Source organism: Theropithecus gelada, chromosome 12 (genome assembly GCF_003255815.1).
Source record: "Theropithecus gelada isolate Dixy chromosome 12, Tgel_1.0, whole genome shotgun sequence".
Lineage (NCBI taxonomy): Eukaryota > Metazoa > Chordata > Mammalia > Primates > Cercopithecidae > Theropithecus > Theropithecus gelada.
In genome coordinates, this window is record NC_037680.1 from 94,458,681 (window position 1) to 94,478,169 (window position 19,489).

The 19,489-nt window shown below is 53.3% G+C and overlaps 1 protein-coding gene across 2 annotated transcripts in view; it reads right to left on the reverse strand.

The window, feature by feature from the left end:
• The window catches only part of TNS1 (tensin 1), a 204,111-nt gene that overhangs the window by 45,525 nt on the left and 139,097 nt on the right, over positions 1–19,489 (reverse strand). For both annotated transcript variants that reach the window (XM_025404235.1, XM_025404236.1), the window contains one exon: positions 1,526–3,100. In XM_025404235.1, coding sequence (XP_025260020.1) covers positions 1,526–3,100 — 1,575 coding nt within the window. The remainder of the gene's footprint in view (positions 1–1,525; positions 3,101–19,489) is intronic.

The following is a 19,489-nucleotide window of genomic DNA, read 5'->3' on the forward strand; positions in this document are numbered from 1 at the left end:
CCAAGAAGAAAAGGGTCTCTGCTGACAAAGCCAGGGGGGTGTCTTTATCTCAGGGGCCCAGATGCAGGAGGAGGCAGAAGTCAAAGCCCACCTGGACCACCCACGGAGTGTTTCATCCCTAGAGTTAAGAGCTGCTCATCCTGTGTTCCTATGCTCAGGTGAAAGGAATGGTTACTGCTAGTTCAGCTCTCTATGGGAGGTAAGGCTGATTGCCAATTTCCATGGTGTAAATACTCCCGCAATGGCCAATTTCAAGCTATTATACCAATAGTGGAGCTGGGGACTCTGCTCTGCTCTGAAGTACAGGAGCAGGGAGCCTGTGCCCCCATACCAGGTCCTGAGCCAGCTGGCCTGCCCCAAGCTGCTTCCCTAAACCCACGGTCCATCTCCAGGGAGGGTGTCTCCTTCCCTCCCTGCAGCTGGCATGGTGACTCAGCTTCCCCTAAATTTAGGAAAAGGGGCGGAGGACAGAGACAGCTGCCCAGGCTCCTCTCCTCCTCGCTGAGCTCCCACCACCCTGTCAGCTGAGGGGCTGGCACAAGGTCCACCCAAACCCACAGTCTCTGGTCCACCCCTGTCTGGGCTTCACCTCCAGAATAAAGTCACCCAACAGGTTTTCCTGCCAAGTTCAGCCACCCTTGTGGAATGGGCATAGGCTCAGACCAGTGGGAAGGGAACCTCGCAGCTGTCCCTCCCAACATGGCCCTGGACATGCTGCCATTTCTTGCCTTTGTCTCCCCAAAAGCTCTTCTGAGTGTCCCACTTTCCTCTCTCCCAAAAGAGAGGCCCACTCTCCGACAGGAAAAGAAGCTTTTTGTCTCGGTGCCTGCTTCCCATACAGGGCTGGTTCTCAGCAAAGACCAACAGGAAAACTGACTCGGAAGGGGAACCTTGGCCTCCCCGCAAAGACGATATCCTGAGAGGCCCCAGCAGATAGAGCCTAAGGGCTTAAGGATACCCTCTCAGCTCTTTCATGGCCTCTGGGAGTGGGGCCTAAGGGGGAATTTGAGTCTATAAAGACCTCCCTCCAGCCTTCTCCACATCTCCCCCAAGGAACTGAAGTCTGAGGACAGACAGCATGACAGGCAATTGCAGAGTCTCCTCTCTGTCTAGAAAGTCTGTACTCCAACCCCAAAGTCACCACCTCCTGGAAGCTTTCCCTGACTGCCCTAGGTGGTAAGCTTTGCTTTCCCAGGCTCTGGGTTCTTGGTCCTGCCTCTGTCCTGTCACAGTACACATTACTCTCTAATGAAATCATCTGTCTGTGTACCTGTCCACTCACTAGACTGTAAACTCCTTGAGGGCAGGAATTATTTGACATTGAACTTTGAAACTTGGTGTCTGACTTGGTGCCTATCAGACAATGAATGCAGGAAGGGATAACTGGCTAACATGTAGGCTCCAGAGACCCTCCTCCCACCAGTGAAAGCAACACCTGCTTAGGGGTCATGGCTGGACCTGTACCTCCCCCCAGGAAGACCAAATAAGGAAGGGGTAGAAGGAGTCAGAACAGAATACCTCTTACCTGCTACCCTGTGGGCCACCAGCCCTTCCAAATTTAATGGCTCCTCCTCTGGAGTCCGGGAGGGATCTGAAGTCGCTTCCTTTGGTGAGAGCAGAGGCTGAGCAGTGAGGCCAGGGAGAGAGGCTGGGGGTTGCTGAGGCCCTAGAGGGCTGTGGGTGGTCGGAAGGAAGGCAGGCAAGGAGGAAGAGGCTGGGCTCTTTGAACGGAAATCCTGGTTAGGCCCAGCTGAACACGGCTGATAATCATAAGGTGAGTAAGACCTGCCAGGAGGGACAGACTCCAGAGAGGCCCGTGGGGCTGGCTCAGGGGTTCCCAACGAATGCCCACTGGTGATGTAGCCAGATCTGGACTGGGTCAGTGGATGGGACTGACGGGAGGATCCGGAGAGGGGCTGGGAGGAGAGTGGAGAAGCCCCTGGCCAGGCCCCGGGGACACTCTGGGACTTGTGTAGTGGGGCAGCAGCGGAGGCTGGCTCCAGGTCCAGCATCAGCATGTTGAGTGCTTCGATGGACTGTTCAATCTCCTGCTGGGAGGCTGCCCGCGGGAACTCAGGGAGACTGGGGATGGGGGTCTCTGCCAATGGCTGAGGGCTGGGCCTACTGGCTACAAGACTCTCCAAGTGGACTCTTTCCTGCTGGCGTGGAGGTGGGCGAGGCTGCGGCTGCTGCTGCTGCTGCTGCCATGAATTCAGCCCCCTTTGCACAGCCTCCCGGCTGCTTCCCCCTCGAACTGGAGCTGGGGGCAGCTGGGGTTCGGCTTCCGAAAAGGATTGAGAGCGGAACATACTGCTGGGGTCATGGGCATAGTGGGAGGTGGTCACTGGCTGTGGCCAGGCTGGGTGGGGCCCCTCCCGCTGGTAGCCAGCTAAACCCTCCTGTGCAGAGTAGGAGGGCCGCATGGGGACCGTGTGGCCAGCATGGGCAGCCCCTGCCCGGCTGGCAGACTCGTAGGGGTAGCCTCCTCCATTGACCATAGGCTCCATGGGGTAGGGCTTGTCCAGACCATTGGTCAGTGGGGACAGGGCCTCTGGGTAGCCCCCCTCACTGGTGTTGGTGACCCCGTCCAGGGAAGACAGTGTGCCCACGCTGCCCGCACTGTGACCATCCTGGTTTGGCAACTCATCATCCAGGATGTCTGTCTCCCGCTCAGAAGCTAATGCCCCGCCATTGACATGAACCTGGGCAGGGACAACATGGCGTCCAGAGGAGGGCACAGCCGGGACCCCCGCTGGGCGGGACCTGAGGTGCTGGGTGTGGTACATGGCGCCTTGCTTCTCTCGCTCTAAGCCAAAGCCACTCAGCAGGCGGTCCAGCTCCCGCTTCTCCTGGGGACTCAGGGCAGCAGGGGCACTGGAGGCCCCAGGGACAGGCTCATCGGTCTTGTCTGTCTTGGTGGAGGCCGTGGAGTTGCCTGAGTCGCTGCTCACTGAAAGCGTGTGTTCCACGTGGTTGGGGGTGGCCGACAGTGTAGGACGTGTGGCATTGACAGCCCCGGTGCTGCCGTGCAGGGAGTCTTTCTTCTTCACCTTGGCATACAGGCTCCCATCTAGTGGCCCCTGCGTGTGTCCCACCACCTCTGCAAGGGACAGAGCCGGAACGGAGACAACAGACAGCAGACATTAGTGGGAGGCAGGGGTATCATCCACTCTTCCAGAGAAAGAAGCTAACAGCTCCCATTCCCTGCATCCTAAAACCTCCTCTCAGCACCCTGAGGTGGGGAAAAGGGGAGATGACAGAAATACCTCTACCCTAGGCTTTGGGGCAGAGCCTCACCAACACAGGGTCAGGCAGCGGAGCCCAACACTGAACAGGAAGCGCTGGGGGCAAATCGCTCCAGTCCCAAACCTAGCTCCGGCATTTCACCAGCTTCCTGACCAGAGGCATGAATAACTCTCTGAGCCAGTCTCCTGGTCCATAAAATGGGGATCATAATAGAATCCAGTTGAACCATCTGAAATTGCCAATATTCATTAAACACACAGTGCTTCGAGTATAAATGAGTTGACACATGATGTGCCGAGACCAGTTCCTGGCACGTGGTGGGAGGTCAACAGCTGGGAGCCCTAACCATTGCCATTATGAGTATCCTAATTCCTGAATGACCATTTCCAACGCATCCTCGGTTCCCTCCGCCACCCCACCTCAGAAAGTCTCACCCCTGCTTCGATTTCTGGAGTTTCCATTCTGGATTAGAGGCAGAACGCCAAGAGAGTAGCCACTGCCTTGAATGCCCATAGAGGTATCAGCATGGACGGCCAGTCGCCCCTCAGGATAGCCTTTGCCCAGGTAAGCAGGGGGAGAACTCAGGAGGACAGTAGGGTGCAGTGAAGGGCCCCACCATGCCCAAGATGGTGGTGGCAGGGAGGCTGAAGGCAGAGCTGGGACTCTCTGAGACAAGCTAGCCCTCAGCTAGATTTGTCTCCAGCTCAATGCAAAGGATGCACTAGAACCATTCAGAGATACAACGTCATTCATGCTGCCCACTGCCACATTTCCAGAGGCTCCTCCCAGCTCCTCCCCAGCACTGCCCACTCCTGATGGACCCCCACCCCTCCACAAGCAAGCTCAGCCCATACCACCCAAGACTCCAGGAAAGGGATGCGGGTTCAGGGAAGGTACGCCAGGCAGGATCGCAGCAGGTCTGCAAAGACGAGCGTCCTGATCCCACCGCTCTGAGCCAGCCCAGGAGCCCCTGAAGAACGGGCCAAGGTGGGGCTCAGCCAAGCCAACAGTCCCTGTGTCAGAAAGGACACGCTTTTCCTATGCTGGAGGATGGGGAGCATATAGGGTGCTGATGCAGGGGGTTCAGGGACTAGGGCAGGAGGAGAAGCATCTTAGGGATCGTGAACACAAAAACAAGATGTCTTCAGGGGTGAGAGAGTCCTCTTGTCTGCAGGCAGCTCAGAGGACCCCCCTGAGCAACACTTTCTCTGGAAGGAAAAAGTGAGCGCTGGGTGGCTGGGGGCCAAAGGGCTGACTCAGGAATGAAGAACTTCCCCGCCCAGAGGAACTCAGTGATTTCACACCCTGTACAGTCAGCAGCCCAGCCGCCAGCCCCAACAGACACACACACACATACACACGCACCTCCCCTCACTCTAATCCAGGCTCTCCATTAGCAAGGAAAAAAGACCTTTCCCAAAGCCTACACCAGCTCCAGCCAGACACCAGCAGTCACACTCCAAGCCAGACAAAAAGACAGAGATCACCCAAATCAGAAACACCCAGGCATGAGCATGCACTGGGTGCCACACAATGCCAAGAACCACAGTCAGAAAGCACTGGCATGAACATGTGCACACAAATACCAACAACAGTGGCCACCATGCAGTGAGCACAGCCCAAACGCCAACACTTTGCCGGGTAGTCTACACGCGCATCCTCTCTAGCCATCGTCTCCGAGCCAGACAGTATTACACCGATCACAGCAAGGGAGAAACTGAGCCTCTGAGAGGCGAAACTGTTTATTTGCCAACAATGCTACCTGATAGAGCCAAGATTTAAAATCAGAGCTAATTTCCTTCCAAGAGTATGTAATTTGTATTATGCTACACCTCCCTCATATCACAAACACAGACACACATACACACAAATTAGAATAAACACATAACAGGCAGGAACACCCCCAAATAAATACTGAAAGCCACAAATATTTCAGAAAATACAAATGTTCCTACCATGCCCAAGGATCAGCCCTGAGGCCAGAAGTGGCAGCCTCTAAAAATAAACACTCTGACAGAAACCCATGGCCAAAAACAAGTGATCAGACGACCACAAAACAGGAACATCCCAATCAACATACACACACATAGACCACAGGCCAGCCATGTTACAACACAGAGAACTTAGCACAAAGATGCCCCACCAGGCACTTGCATACCCCTACACACACACACACACACACACACACACACACCCTGGGGACTGGATGCCCTCCTCATTTACTGACCTCTCCAGATCCATCTCTCTGCCCCCAGTTTTCCCCAAGGCTTTGGGACCTCAGCCAACACCAGCCCCAGACAACACAGGACCAGAGTGTTGCAGCGGCCCAGGGCCCAGGGCTAGGGGCTGGTCTGAACTGAAAAGGAGTTTTGGCTAAAATACAATCTGAATCTCCACCAACCTGGCCCTGTGCCTAGACCCCTAAAGGCTGCTAAGACGCAGGACCAGGCACAGCTGCCTCTTCCAATCCCCCTATTATCATCGTAAAGGGGTCTTCTCCCTGTAGGATGAGGGAGGCTGACCTTCATGCCTGCTCCCTCCAAAAAACTGAGCTCCTTGCTACGCAAAAAAGAGAACTCGGCCTGGCATGGTGACTCACGCCTGTAATCCCAGCAGTCTGGGAGGCCGAGGCAGGCGGATCACCTGAGGTCAGGAGTTGAAGACCAGCCTGGCCAAAATGGTGAAACCCCGCCTCTACTAAACATACAAAAAATTAGCCAAGCGTGGTGGCACGTGCCTGTAATCCCAGCTGCTTGGGAGGCTGAGGCAGGAGAATTGCTTAAACCTGGGAGGCAGAGGTTGCAGTGAGCCGAGATCGCACCATTGCACTCCAGCCTGGGTGACAGAGCAAGACTCCATCTCAAAAAAAAAAAAAAAAAAAAAAAAGAAGAGACCCCAGCTGCCTGTTTCTAGAAGGGCGAAGCACGGAAAACAGGCGCCTCTGATGCACTCACATCTCTGGGGTGGTTCTCTCGAGGATGGAGCCCTTGGACCAGCTGGCTCAAATCTGAAGAGCTGGCTTTCCTTCTCACTGTCCCTAGAAAGCTGCAGGCTCCCTCCTGGGCCAGGGCACCCCCTCTGCCGCCTACACTGTGAGGTGCCAGAATTCCGCTCCTGGGCCAGTGATCCCCTCCATCCTTTGTGCCTCCTCATCCCCCAACTTCATGCTCATGTGGTCTGAGAAGTGGGGAGCTGGAAAGCAAAGGCTGGTGTGTCCAGTGGCTTCCCCACTTAGACATGTTCCATAGTGAGAGCCACTGGGGGCAAATTCAAATCAGAAAGCACATACGCCCCTGCAGCATCTCAGTCATGATTAACAGAGAGCTTTCAGCGGCAGAGCTGTGAAGGCACCCCCCAGGCAGGACAGAGAATTGACTACCTGATATCTCAGCCCTTCTTTGCTTCTGCGGCCAAGCCCCACTCTGCATCGATTTTGAAAATATCAATGTTAAACTTATTCTGTCATGTAATCTATTCCCAAGTGGGCTCCTGTTTGCAGCAACAACATCAGGAACAATCATAGCCAAGCCACTAAGGCATAGTAAGAAAATCGAACAGATGTAAATTGTTTAATTAACTCATTTGCTAACTACAAGTGGAAATGTCTCTTGGCCCCAGATTGCACCCTCCAGGCCACTCAGCACCTTTGCTGAGCTGTCCTCCTCTTCCTATCCAAGGGAAGTTTTGAGAATACCCAGGCGGGTCCCAGGCTTATCCAGCCCCCATGGGGGCTCTGCTGAAACCCCAGTATAGCGGCAGGATCTGAGGAGCACGTGCCCCTCCTCCTTCCATCAGAGACAAGACAAAAGTCCCCCATCCCCCACTCCGGCACACACACTCTCATCATTCCCTTCTCCCCGTCCACCACGGCCACATTAGAGCTTTTTACTGGGACCACAAGAAGCCGGAACACAATGTTGGTTTCAATCTGTCAAGTCAGGAAGGGCAAAAGACAGAGGGGGACAGAGAGGACAGGAGTGAAATTACGTAGAGGAGGATGGGAGAGGGACTTAAGGGAGGCTGGGGAGGTGGCTTTATGGCTCTTAATCTGAGGGGCCCCCAGCACCATCTTCTTGAAGCCCCAGCAGCCACACAGGGAGTGGTCAGTTCGGGGGAATCCATCTCAGATGAGAGGAGGCTGGACATCCAGAACAACAGGGCATAGGCTAGAGGGAGGGGTCTGCATGTCTGGGGGCTGTGGGCATTGTCACGGGTGACAGTGGAGTGGGATAAACTGAAGCAGAAACACAAGCTGCAGGCGGCCCCAGGTGGAGAGCTGCAGGCCCCAAGCCCAGTGAGCCTGGACATCTGCCCTTGTGGGCTGAAAGGTCCAGTGCCCTGCCCATTCCTCTTGGTGGTTGCAAAACCCAAAATCTCTCCATGGCCCCACTGGCTTTGTCTGAGGATGTCTCCCTGCTCTTCTCAGCAGCTGCAGAGAGTCCCAGACTCCACCCTCGACGCTGAGCTTGATTGCACCACGGGACCTTTATTCCAGGGCCGCCATAGTCCAGACGCACGAGTCACGCTTTTGGAAAGCTCTGAGGAAAATCCCCAGCTGACTTGGGTGTGCACCCACTCCCCGAGGCTCCCTCCCAGCAAAGGGTGCCGAGGTGTGTGCGGCACTAGCCGTGCAACCAAGGCTGGGATGCAGGAAAGTAAGGACGCAGCCATCTAACACACTTGAAAAAGAACAAAGGAAACAAATAGGGGATGGTAAAGTCACACAGTTTCAGGGCAGCTGTTTTCTAATTTTGATGTTCATAAGAACCTCCTCTGGAGATTGTTGAAAATCTAGATTTTAGGACCCTATCCTCAAAGACTTTCACCCAGAGGCCTGGGGCAGGGCCAGGAATCTGCATTTTTGCCAGCTCTCCAGGGGTCCTGGCACACACATGGCTAGAGGACATTAGAGAAACCCACCCCAGCTCATCAGCACTTTGGGCTCTGAGATCAGGAAACCCCACTTCTGTTCCTCATGAGAAGCAGGGAGGTTTTGCTTATTTAGATGTTAGGACAGATGGCCCAACCACGAAGAATAAAAGGTGCCAGCCATATCGACTGCAAGAAAGGAGTCACCTTCATTGGTGATGACTCAAGGACAGACCCTTCCCTGTCCAACCAGCAGGTAGGTTTTGAATAGTGAATGAGTTATTAAGGTTTTCGGGATGGATCCCTTCATGATAAAAAGTCCTTTGGGTCCACATCCAGCAAATAACAATTCATTAAAATGCATTACCCAGAGCCGTGATGACCACCCAACGTGGGAGAAAATCAGTGCCATGCCAATAGGAAGAAGCACCGTGTCTAACCTGGACATAGGCAGTTTGGAGGCAGACTGGGCAAAACTCCTTAAAAGGAGGAGTGGGGAATCCAAGGCCACGTGCATCTGAGAGGTAGGTGAGCTTTGATGAGAAGCGAAGCTTGGCCAAGAGCCTGCCCAGAGAGCAAGTTCTGGTTGCGTTTTCCCTTATCCACACACTCTGCCCCAGCCATGGGAAGAGGCAGGAGAGGCTACGGCTGGGGCAGGCACCAGGGCAGGAGGGGGGGCTGGGTCCCGGGAGGCCACAAGGGATGTGGCTCTGGAGAGGAGACAGGGAAGTGTGCCCTCCCACCCCACCTCAGCAGCCGGACACACCAACACTCAGAAACATAGCTCCCATCTTAATGGCCATATCAGCTTGCATTGACCACTAACCCACTCAGAGCCCAGCCTCCGGGCCTGTCAGGTGAGGATTTGAGTGCGTGTGTGCAGCTTTGCTCAGTGATAGCACTCAGGAGCTAAGGCTCTTAAGCTAGACCTGGCATATCCAAGCACTCTCTACTTTTCCTCTCTCCATCCCCTGCTTTACATTTCAACAGCTCTCATCACCCACAGGGCAAAGCCCAACCCCCACACTGGAAGTGTCAGACCTTTTCCCATCAGGCCTCTGTCTACCTTCTGAAGCCTCACTTCCTTGTCCTCAATACCCCGAACAACCCCCACTCTATTCCTACTCAACTCTTCATACGCTCTTTCCCCTCTGTACATGCTGTTCCTCCCCTGCAATGTCCTTCCTCATCCTGCCCGTGAAACTCCCAACCTCCTGGGTAAACACTTTCAGACTCAGTTCACACTCCCCTGGGAAGTTTCCCTTAATCTAACTTCTTCCCCACTGTCCTCCAGACTCAGGTAAACCTCTACCATGCTCCTGTTGTCCCTTGAAGACATCTTTACTGTGACAACAGTCACCCACAGAATGGTCATTACTGATGTCCATGTCTGTCTTCCCACTTTGCTGAGAGCTCGGTGAGGAAGAGCCTTTATTTCTCTCTCTGTCTCTCCCTCTCCCTAGGGCGGGTTCCCAGATGGTGCCATCCACAACGCGGTCTGTGTGAATGATGCCTCTTGAAGTTCAATGTGCAACCTGCATGGCTGTACAGAATGGCCCTAGAGAACAGTGCCTGTTCCATCAGTGCTTCTTGCATTACACTGAGTAGCCTAGAAAGCTTTATGTAGTTCTGTCAGCCATTGAGACATTCTTCTTTCACCAACACCCAGTGAAAAATCAGGGGTTCTAGGTGGACCCCAAGTTTCTCCCAAAGGTGAGGGAAGAGAGTCAGTGCAGCCAAAACATGAGAGACGGGTATTCCTCATATTCTGCAGCAAAGGCTGAGCATGGTGGAGGTCCTTGAGCCAGAGCCTACCCCATGGCATCCCCTACAGACCTCTCCGGCCACACTCCAGCCCAGTGGACATCAACTTTCCTAGACCAAGGACCCCTGGGAGATCTGGTGAAATAAGGGAGTTGACGAACACCCACACCATCTGTGGATCCCAAGATACAGCATATGCATCGAAAAGTTAGGGTGCTGCCTCTGGAGATCCTCTCTGTCACCCACGACTTGTGTGGAGAATGCCAGACTCCATCCAGGGGAAACAGGGCGGCACACTGAGCAGAAGCTTTGCAGCTGCGGGAGCCTGAGAAGTGGCTCAGAGCACCCCACTGGGTTTTAACCTGCCAGGGGAAGTGATGTGAGGAAGGCATGAGGGTAGAGAGGGCCCCATGGAGAACCCCGGCATTTGGCTCCAGGAAGACCCCGACCTCCTGCAACATCCTGGCATTGGTGGCAGGGACTTCCTCGGGCTCAGTCTGTGACAGTCTTGGCCTCCACCCATGCCAGCTTCCCTTCCCACAGACAGCCAGGGATTGAGGCAGCCCTTTGTTCCCCACAGCCTGCAGCGAGCTCTGGAACTTTCTCAAGGGGAATGGGCTTCCGCAGGGGCTCTGAAGTTCTGCAGAATTAGAGGTTGAAGAGAAATCCCTGAACCTCTGAAGGAGAGCCACACAGAGGAGACACACCCTCTGAACAGCAAAGAGGGCAGGTGCCAAGTGCAGCCCAGGAGACTTAGGTGCACGTTGGGAACATGGACAAGCACAGGGCCTTGGGCCCCAGTGGGCAGGGACAGACCAGTCCATGAGTGATAAATAGACACCTGTTTTTCTTTCCATTTAATAGCATACACCAGAGGGAAGCCACTGCACCTTCAGAAAGTGAACAGGAGAGAACAAGATTTTTCTCAGGGTTGTGCTGTCAGTCTTGTCACAGGTGGCTTTGTCCTCTAAGCAAGTGACCTCACCAGTGTCACCCACAAGCTTGCCTCTGGACCCAGGGAGGGTGGGCCAGCTGGGCTTCTCCTGGCCACCTCCGCATTCTGTTGAGTCCAAGAAAAAAAGATGGAGGCTCAAGGCCCAAGACCCACATGGAACCCAAATCTGAATGTCAGCCTGCGGCCTTGAAGATGGAGAAAGTCAGCTTCAGACTGAAATAAAAAATAGAGCGCCTCCCACCCACGGCTGCCTCCGCTGCTCCAGGCCCTCTGGGGGACAGCAGAACTGGGATCTCCAGGGCCCGGGAGGTCAGCTCAGCCAAGAGAGCTTTTTAAAAGCCCTGGGGCTTTTAGAGCTGAAGGGTCTTAGGGGAATAGTTAATCTCCCTGCCCACCCCTCACTTTATAGGCTGACAATGAAGCTTAGCAGGCTCAGGACCACCCAAGATCACCCAGCAAGGAAGTACAAAACCGACTGCTGGCTCCCCGTTCAGTGCTCTTGCCCCTAATGCTGCTTCAAGGTGAAGATGGCTAGGGCTGGAGGCGCTGGAAGACAGATTCTCCAACTATGTCTGAGGACCCAGAACCTCAGGACAACATAATATATGGTGCTTCTGTCAAGCGATGATGATAAATGTGTCCCCGGACCCTCCTTAGGACGGACCCATGGCAATTTTCCCAGATACCATCTTACTTGAATTCATACCATGCCTTCCATAAAAAGGGAGTAGGAGCAGAAAACCTGATCGTGACCTTGACTTCAGTCCCGAGGGCCCAGGGGCCTGGAGGGCCACTGATCTGCCCTGCCGTGGACAGCCCACGCATGCAGGACAAATGTGAATTCTCAGACCCAGCCTCCTGACTCTGGCCTGGCCTAGGTTCCCCCCAGCTTGGAGCTATAACCCGAACCTGGCACTCCCACCCCTACCCTCAGCCTATACAGGCAGCAGATAACACAGGCACACTCGGGATGGTAAAAATAGCTCCAGAGCCCACAACAAGCTGAAGTCCTTCTCCGCCAGGCCAGGGTGCCAGCCTGGGCACTCAGAGATCCCTGGCTAGAGGGGAGTCAAGCTGCCAAGATCTCTGCCAAAGTCAGGAGACAGCCGTGAATGGGAGCCCACAGGAGGCTGGTGGGGAATGGTGAGCGCTGGAGGTGCCCCAAAGCTCAGGCCACAGATGCAGGGAGGGGGCGTCCTGAATAACATCTCACCGGAGCTATCCACGCTTCCACCTCATTCCCTCTGCCCACCCCATTCGCGCACAAGACGAACCATTACCCCGCAAGACTTAGGACAACTCAGACACACAGCCCCCCAACAACTCAGGCACCTTCGCCCTGAAAACTGTGGCACTTACGTGTCCCAGAAGCAAGTCCAGGAAAGGGACCGCGAGGCCCGTCACATCCACATCAGACAGCAGCAGAGCGGGCCACAGCCCTGCTCAGCCACAAGCCCTTCCCAGGTAGGGTCGTGACAGAGCCTGCCCCTCCACACTCTCCCAGCACAGAAGCACCAGCCCCCCAGCCCAGGTTCAGCAGAAAGCCACACAAGGACACTCACAGGCAAAACAGCTGCCCAGCAGACACTTACCCTCTGGAGGGAGAGGGAGGAAGCAGAGGGAAGCCCGCTCTGATTTGATCCTGGTGCCCCAAGTTCCCAATAATTCCTACATGGCTGCAGCTCCAAGTGCTGTCTGTGTCCTACTCAAGCTCCCTCCGACTGTCAGGGGTGGGAGGAGCCAGTGCCGCCTGCCTGCCCATGTACACACACACACACACACACACACACACACACACACACACCCCACTCCCTCCCTCCCTCCACTCTCCTGCAGGCTCTCTCCCCAGCTCGGCTTGCTCTGCCTCACTCTGGCTTGTAGGAAGCCAGTGGGATAAAACTCTGTCTGTAATTTCAGCCAGCTGGGTCCCCAGGGCTTCACTTATCATCCTGCAGCTATGCAGTTCTTGAATGACATCACGGTGGCTTCCCAAGCCCTCCACTCCCACCGGCCGGGAGTCAGGAAAAGTGGCCAGCCCAGCCCAACCCCAGCCCCAGCCCCAGCCCCTGCTCAACTCTCACCCAGCACAGTCTAGCCCAGCCCAGTCCCAGCACAGCCCAGCCCAGCCCAGCCGGGTCCCAGTCCAACCCAGCCCAGTCCCAGGGTAGCCCAGCCCAGCCCCAGTCCCAAATCCATGGCAGCCCCAGTGCCCTGAGGAGAAGCAGGGAGAGAACCTGGGAGTAAGGTGAAACTGAGCCCTGAGCAGAGAGGCAGGGATGCAAGGGCCAGAGAGGGAGGGGAGAGAGGTCCTATGAGGGTATTGAGATTTATTTCCCCAAATTTTCCACATTTTTTTTCCATTCTCAGCAAATGGAAGGCAGAACAGATGACAACAATTTTCCAGCTGCTGAACAATAAGGTGGAAATCTTTTTTTCCCTTTCTCTCCCCCTTTCCCCTCCACAGGGCAGAGTCTAGGAGCCAGGACACATCCTTGACTTGGAAAAGGAAAAAGAAAAAAAATCCCACAGGGCCCTGCACTTCCCAGAGATGAACACAGGACCTGAATATAAGGACTGGGGTGTCACCCAGGCAGGGCTCCAGGAGGGGACAGGAGCCCAGACATGAAGTTCTCAGTGCAAAGCTTTGGATTCTGGCTTGGCAACCTGACATTCTGGGGGCCTAACTTTGGGAAGGCCAGTGTGTGTCTGGCCAGGGATATTGGTCCTCCAGACCACCTGAGATGCTTCCATTGATTGGCTGTTGGTATTTTGCTTGTTCCCAGCTGTGGAAATCATGAATAGCAGAGTATCACTTTTCAGAGTTCGCAATGCCTCACCCTCATTCCCAACCACCCAGATGCGAGGGAGACCATGCAGCCGAAAGGTAGGTGAATGGCCTTCAAGTTCCCACCATTATCCTGGTGTGCCCTAAAAAGTGCCAGGAGTCCCTAACTGATAATAAGACACCAAATCCCCACTCTTATTAGCATGTCATTTGTGACTTATTTGCATATCAATTGAATCTCCCAACCCAATTCTCAGAGTGGACAGGAGGTGATCGGAGCTTTGCGGCCAGGCCAGTGGGAGCTTCAGCAACTGGTGTCTCCATGCAGAGGGTCCCAGTTAGTTTCAACCCCAAAGTGCTTCCACAGACACAGGCTTGCCCTGAGCTATGGCCACCCCATCCTTGCGCCCAGACCTTCCCAGCTAGGTTTGGTATTGTGAGATCCGGAGGGAGAGCCCTGCCAGGCACAGCCCAACTACTTCTCCCTCTGTTTCCCCTCCAACACCTGAACCCTCAACCCCTCCCCATTGTCAGCACCCCTCTCTGGCTGCTGTTCTTTGAGGGTAAAGAAAGAAAATAAGGGGAAGAATGAAAATGGTACCCAGTGCCCTATATCCTGACCACTGACCTATCTTCACTGATGAGATAGAGTGGGACAGCTTGGTGTCACAGACTTCAAAGAGACCATTAAAAATAGGGAGACCAGGGGAGGGGAAGCAGAGAGATTCTGTGCCTCAGGCTCCACCTGGGGAAGACCACAGTTTGGACAAACTATTGCAATTATCCTCCTACATCCATAGAGCCTTCTAGAACTAACCAACAAACCCCAGGCTCTTGAAAGGTTTAAGGCACCCCAGTTTACCCACTTGTCCCCACCCTACCCAATCCACAACAGTGTTAGCAGAGATTTTGTGTGCACACAACCTCCATGTTTATTTGCCCATCTGAATACCACCTACATTATTATTTTGTACATTATAAAAATAAACTTCATTTAACTTAAACTAGTTCTAAGCGCAATATCCATGATGTCCCAGATTGAATGGGCAAAATAGATATCTTTTTTCCAATATGCATCAAAATAAATATACCTAATGTCAGTTCATATATAATTAGCAGTCTGACCCCTGAACCATGCTTTGGAAAACACTACTACACAATAGTTCCTGCCAGTGGCAACCCCATCTGATGGTTCTCCACTATCATCCAGGGGGACTAGCCCCCAGGAAGTTTTATAAGAACCCTGATTCCCTGGCTCCACCCAGAGGCAAAACTGTCTAGAATGGGGCCTGAGAAATTGAATTTGAAAATGCTTCCCCGCTGTAAATAACAGAGAGCCAAGTTTGGCAAAAACCGCTCCTGGCTGTACTCAAATGCTTCCGGTACAGGGATCTTACTGTCTTCCTCCAAAAGCCCAGCTCATCTTTACAGGGCTGTAACAGTGGATTTTAGCTCAATATAGGAAAAAACACCCTGGAGCCCTCTTTTCCACTAACTGGCCTTACAGTGCCCGATGGAGTGGGTCAGAACAAGCCAACCACCCCCTTGGGAGAGCCCTTCAGATACTGAATGAAACGTGCCTGTCCTGCTGAATCTCCCCTTTGACAGGCAGCCCCTCTCCCTGCAAGTCCCTGAGCCTGACATACTTTCTGGTTGCTTCTCTGCACTTGCTTCCAGTCGTTCTTTATCACTTTGAAGCAAGGGACCTACAAACAGCCCACGTGGGTGCTCTGACCTACAAGAGGCACAACAGGCCTGTCACCTCCCATTTTCTGGAAACCATGCTTTCGTCAATGCAGCCTAAGATTATGCCTGGCCCTTCTCATTCTCATTACTTCAGCATCTGCCGGGCTAAGAACATGGACTTGGAAGTCAGACATTGGTTTGAATACAGATACTACCAGTTACTAGCTTAAGGCAACCCTGAGCCAATTACTTGTCTGAGCTTCAGTTTCCTTATCTGTAAAATAGGTATACTAGTCATTGTATCTCAGCAAGTAGTGCAAAGACTGATATAACACATGAAAAGCTCTCAGCGCAGTGTACAGAACACAGAAGGTGCTCCAAAGGACAGACCACCAGCAGTGCAGCGTGGGCTTCCCCGTCTCCCTTCCCTAGCCCTGAGCCCCCTGAGCAGTACCTATGGGACCCTATCTCACCAGGTCATATGCATCACACCCAGTGCTTAAGCTTCAGGACATATAATTTGGCCTACCCTATCTCTGCTTGAAAATCATGGCCTGGAATGGCCAGCACAGAGAAGAGGCTTCGGAAATGGTGCAGACTCCAAGGATGTGATGCCATTCCATTAACAAATACTGAGCCTATCCCAACATTGATTACTGCCAATGGTGTGCCTGAAAATGCATTGCCACTTCCACCTGCAGAGATGAATTCATCATCAAGGACCACAAGGAGAGAAGGATGGGCATGGCCTCAGCTGCCTGCTTAAATACGAAAGGATTTCCCGGGGGCTTGGGCAGAGGACAGGGCACGGCAAATCCGGTTCGAAAAAGAATATGCTTCATCTTACCGTGTTTCCTATTTGGGGAAAAAAAAAAAGACATTTTTTTTTTCTTAAAACAAACTACAGAAAATAGCAGGAGAAAAGTCTCTCCCAATAGGGGTGGGTTAAACTAAGCTTGAAAGATGATGGCATTATTCTGTCTTCAGAGGCAGCAGTATCCCCTGTACCCCCTGAGATGGCCCTGAGCAGGGCAGTTTCATAAAACACAAGTTCTAGAGGCAGAGGAATGGACCTGGATACCTTCTGGAAACTTCTCAGGTGCCAAGGATTCTTCAAGACCCCAGATTTGCCACGTGACACCACACTGTGGGCAGCCAGCCCAGGCAACATCCTAGAATCCCCTCATGGTCAAGCCAGAGGATGTCATGAGTTCATCAGGCCCAACCCACCCACCCGATTTCATCTGTCCAACTCAGGGAGGGGAAGAGTTTCCCACTGTCACAGATGGTCAGTGCTGGAGTGAGATTGCCACCAGGACTCCTGGCTCTCAGAGGGAGTCCTCCCCACTGCCAGATCTCAGTCAGATGCCATGAGATGGGTGCTCAGAGACTGTGAATTCTCATTACAGAAGAACCACAAATGTCTGCAGGTCTAGCTGTGCAAAGAAAGTAGGATATTAGCGCGCAATTCTACAATGAAGACACACTTCCCAACTGTAGGTCAAGTAAATGCCCCTGTTCCCTCCAGACCATCCTTCCAGCCAGCAGACCTACAACTGGAGCCAGGCGGCCAGGGCCCCTCATCCACACTGAGGGGTCTCTCCAGAAAGGAAGGGGGCCCAGCCTTTCTGGCCACCCCCTCCCAAGGCTTAGCCCCTTCCTATCAAGTTCTTTCTTTTCATTCATAGGTATAAACCAACATTCCTGGTCTGGCTCTTTGTTCTTCCTCTTAAAGAACAGAATGACTGAGTGCTTTGGTTTCCAAGTAGACCCGTCCCAGAGCAGAAGGAGGAAACAGAACAGTGTCCCTAGTGAAGGACTACTGCACACCCTGCAGGTGGGAGAGGTGAGATCACAAAGATGAGAGGTTAGAGGAAAGAGAAGCACCTCCAGGTAGCCAGGGCCCCCCAGGCAATGTGTGACAATACTGCAGATATTTGGGGTTATCACACCTGGAGGAAATACTACTGGTGTCTAGTGGGTAGAGGCCAAAGATGCTGCTAAACATCCTACAATACACAGGACAGATTCCCACAACAAGCAATTATTGTGGTCCCAAGCAATTATATTGGTCCCAAATGCCAATAGTACCACAGGTGACAGGCCCTGAGCTAGACTGAGGGATGAAGGAGCTTGGGGTGTAATAGACTGATCTCTGAACTAAGACTCAGGAGTCTTGCGTTTCAACCCCATCTGGGCCACTACTTCGCTGCTTCAACTTGGGAAAGTGATTTCCTTTTCCTGGGATTCAGTTTCCAACGTGGTAAAATCAGTGGGACGAGATAGGCTTTGAACTCTAAAACTTCTGGTTCTATGGACAGCCATCAAGGAAGAGAAAGGCGTGGCTAGAGGGAGCAGTCAGGGCAGAAGAAGGAAGAGATCTCCCAAGATAGGCGTGGTGTCAAGGTCTCAAATGTCTGGGGATAGAGGGAGGAAGGGCCCGCTGCCTGGGGTGGGCACAGCAGCTGCATATGTGATAAAAACATGTCCTTAGACCTCCCCAGGACCTCCTTCCTGCCTCCCAGCCCAGTGGACAGGGAAGGCAGGGCCATAGGAGCAGGACAAGCTTCAGGCACCCCTGGCAGGGCTTCAGCCTTCCAGGGTCTTCACAATTCCCATCCCAGGAAGGCAGTGGGTAGGGCCAGGCCCAGGAGCACGTTCCCTGAGAACAGGACAGGAGACCGAGTGCCAGAGGATTACTCAGGAAGGGAATTGTCAACTCCCAGGCAGATGTTCGTGTTGGATGAGGGTCGGGATATATCCACTCACCGCCCTCCTGCTTCTCCCCACCCTTACTGCTCCCAGGACACAGACACCATGTCAGTGGCAGTCCTCACTTGCTGAGGATGGAGGAAGAATGGGGAGAGGGGATATGGGGCTTTGGGAGCAAGGGGGAAGGAGAGGGTAGAATGGAATAAGGCAGGCACGTTGTTGACTATGTGCCTGCACGTTAATGGAGGTTCCCTTGCTTGGTTCTACAACTGCCTTTCAAAGTGGATATTGTCATGCCAATCTTCCTGATAAAGAAACTAAGGCTCAGGGGTTGTGGCTTGCTCAGGATTACATTGCCAGTCTGACTCTGACACTCATGCTCTTTCTGCTTCCCAGAAAGGAAGGAGAAACAAGAAAGGAGATGGAGGAGGCAAAGGGTTAGATCTTAGAAGATCCAACAAGAAAAAAGGAGTGGAGAGTGACAATAAAGTCACAATGCTGGTTTATAACAAACTCCAGCAGCCAAGTGAGCACTGTCCCCATCAAACTGGTTCCCTGGGAATTTTATGCATTCATCCTCACAATGCTACCAGGGCTCAAAGCTCTTCTGGAAACAAGTAGAACACTGCCTCAGGGCTAGTTTATAATTCACACGAATGAAACCATCTCTGCCAGTGAGGTCAATCACTATTCCTGACCCCAAACAGGCCCATTCTTTCAGCATCCACATATAAGTTGGGTTACCAAACTGGCTGCACAGTTTTATAATTACAGCTCTCAACATTGATGGGTTGGGGTACACAGTGGGGCAGAGGTCCATGTGGTTCCACGCAGAGAGGTGGGTATGAGCAGAGGAGCCCATGTGGTTCCATGTATGAGAGGTGGGTGTGAGCAGAGGAGCCCATGTGGTTCCATGTGTGACAGGTGGGTGTGAGCAGAGGAGCCCATGTGGTTCCACGCAGAGAGGTGGCTATGACTAGAGGGGTCCATGTGGTTCCATGTATGAGAGGTGGGTGTGAGCAGAGGAGTCCATGTGGCTTCATGCATGAGAGGTGGCTATGACTAGAGCGGTCCATGTGGTTCCATGCATGAGAGGTGGGTGTGAGCAGAGGGGTCCATGTGGTTCCATGTGTGAGAGGTGGCTATGAGTACAGGGGTCCATGTGGCTCCATGTATGAGTAGGTGCAGAGGAGGGTGGAAGATCTGGGTGGGTATCTGCTTCCTTCCCCAAATAAGTCCATCTAGGGCTAGGCTGAAAGTGACTCACTTATGCAGAGGCCACCAAACCATGGAGCACAGGCCTGCCTGGGAGACAGAAGCCAGGGCACCACCCTTGGGCCTTTCTACCTTTGCATCACATGAGGAGCACCCATCTGCTTCTCAAAGGTTCTTAAGCAATGTACAGACAGAGAGAGGAAGGCAGGGAAGAAGGAGAGATCTGAGAAGCTTTGAGCTTTCATATCAAAATCTGA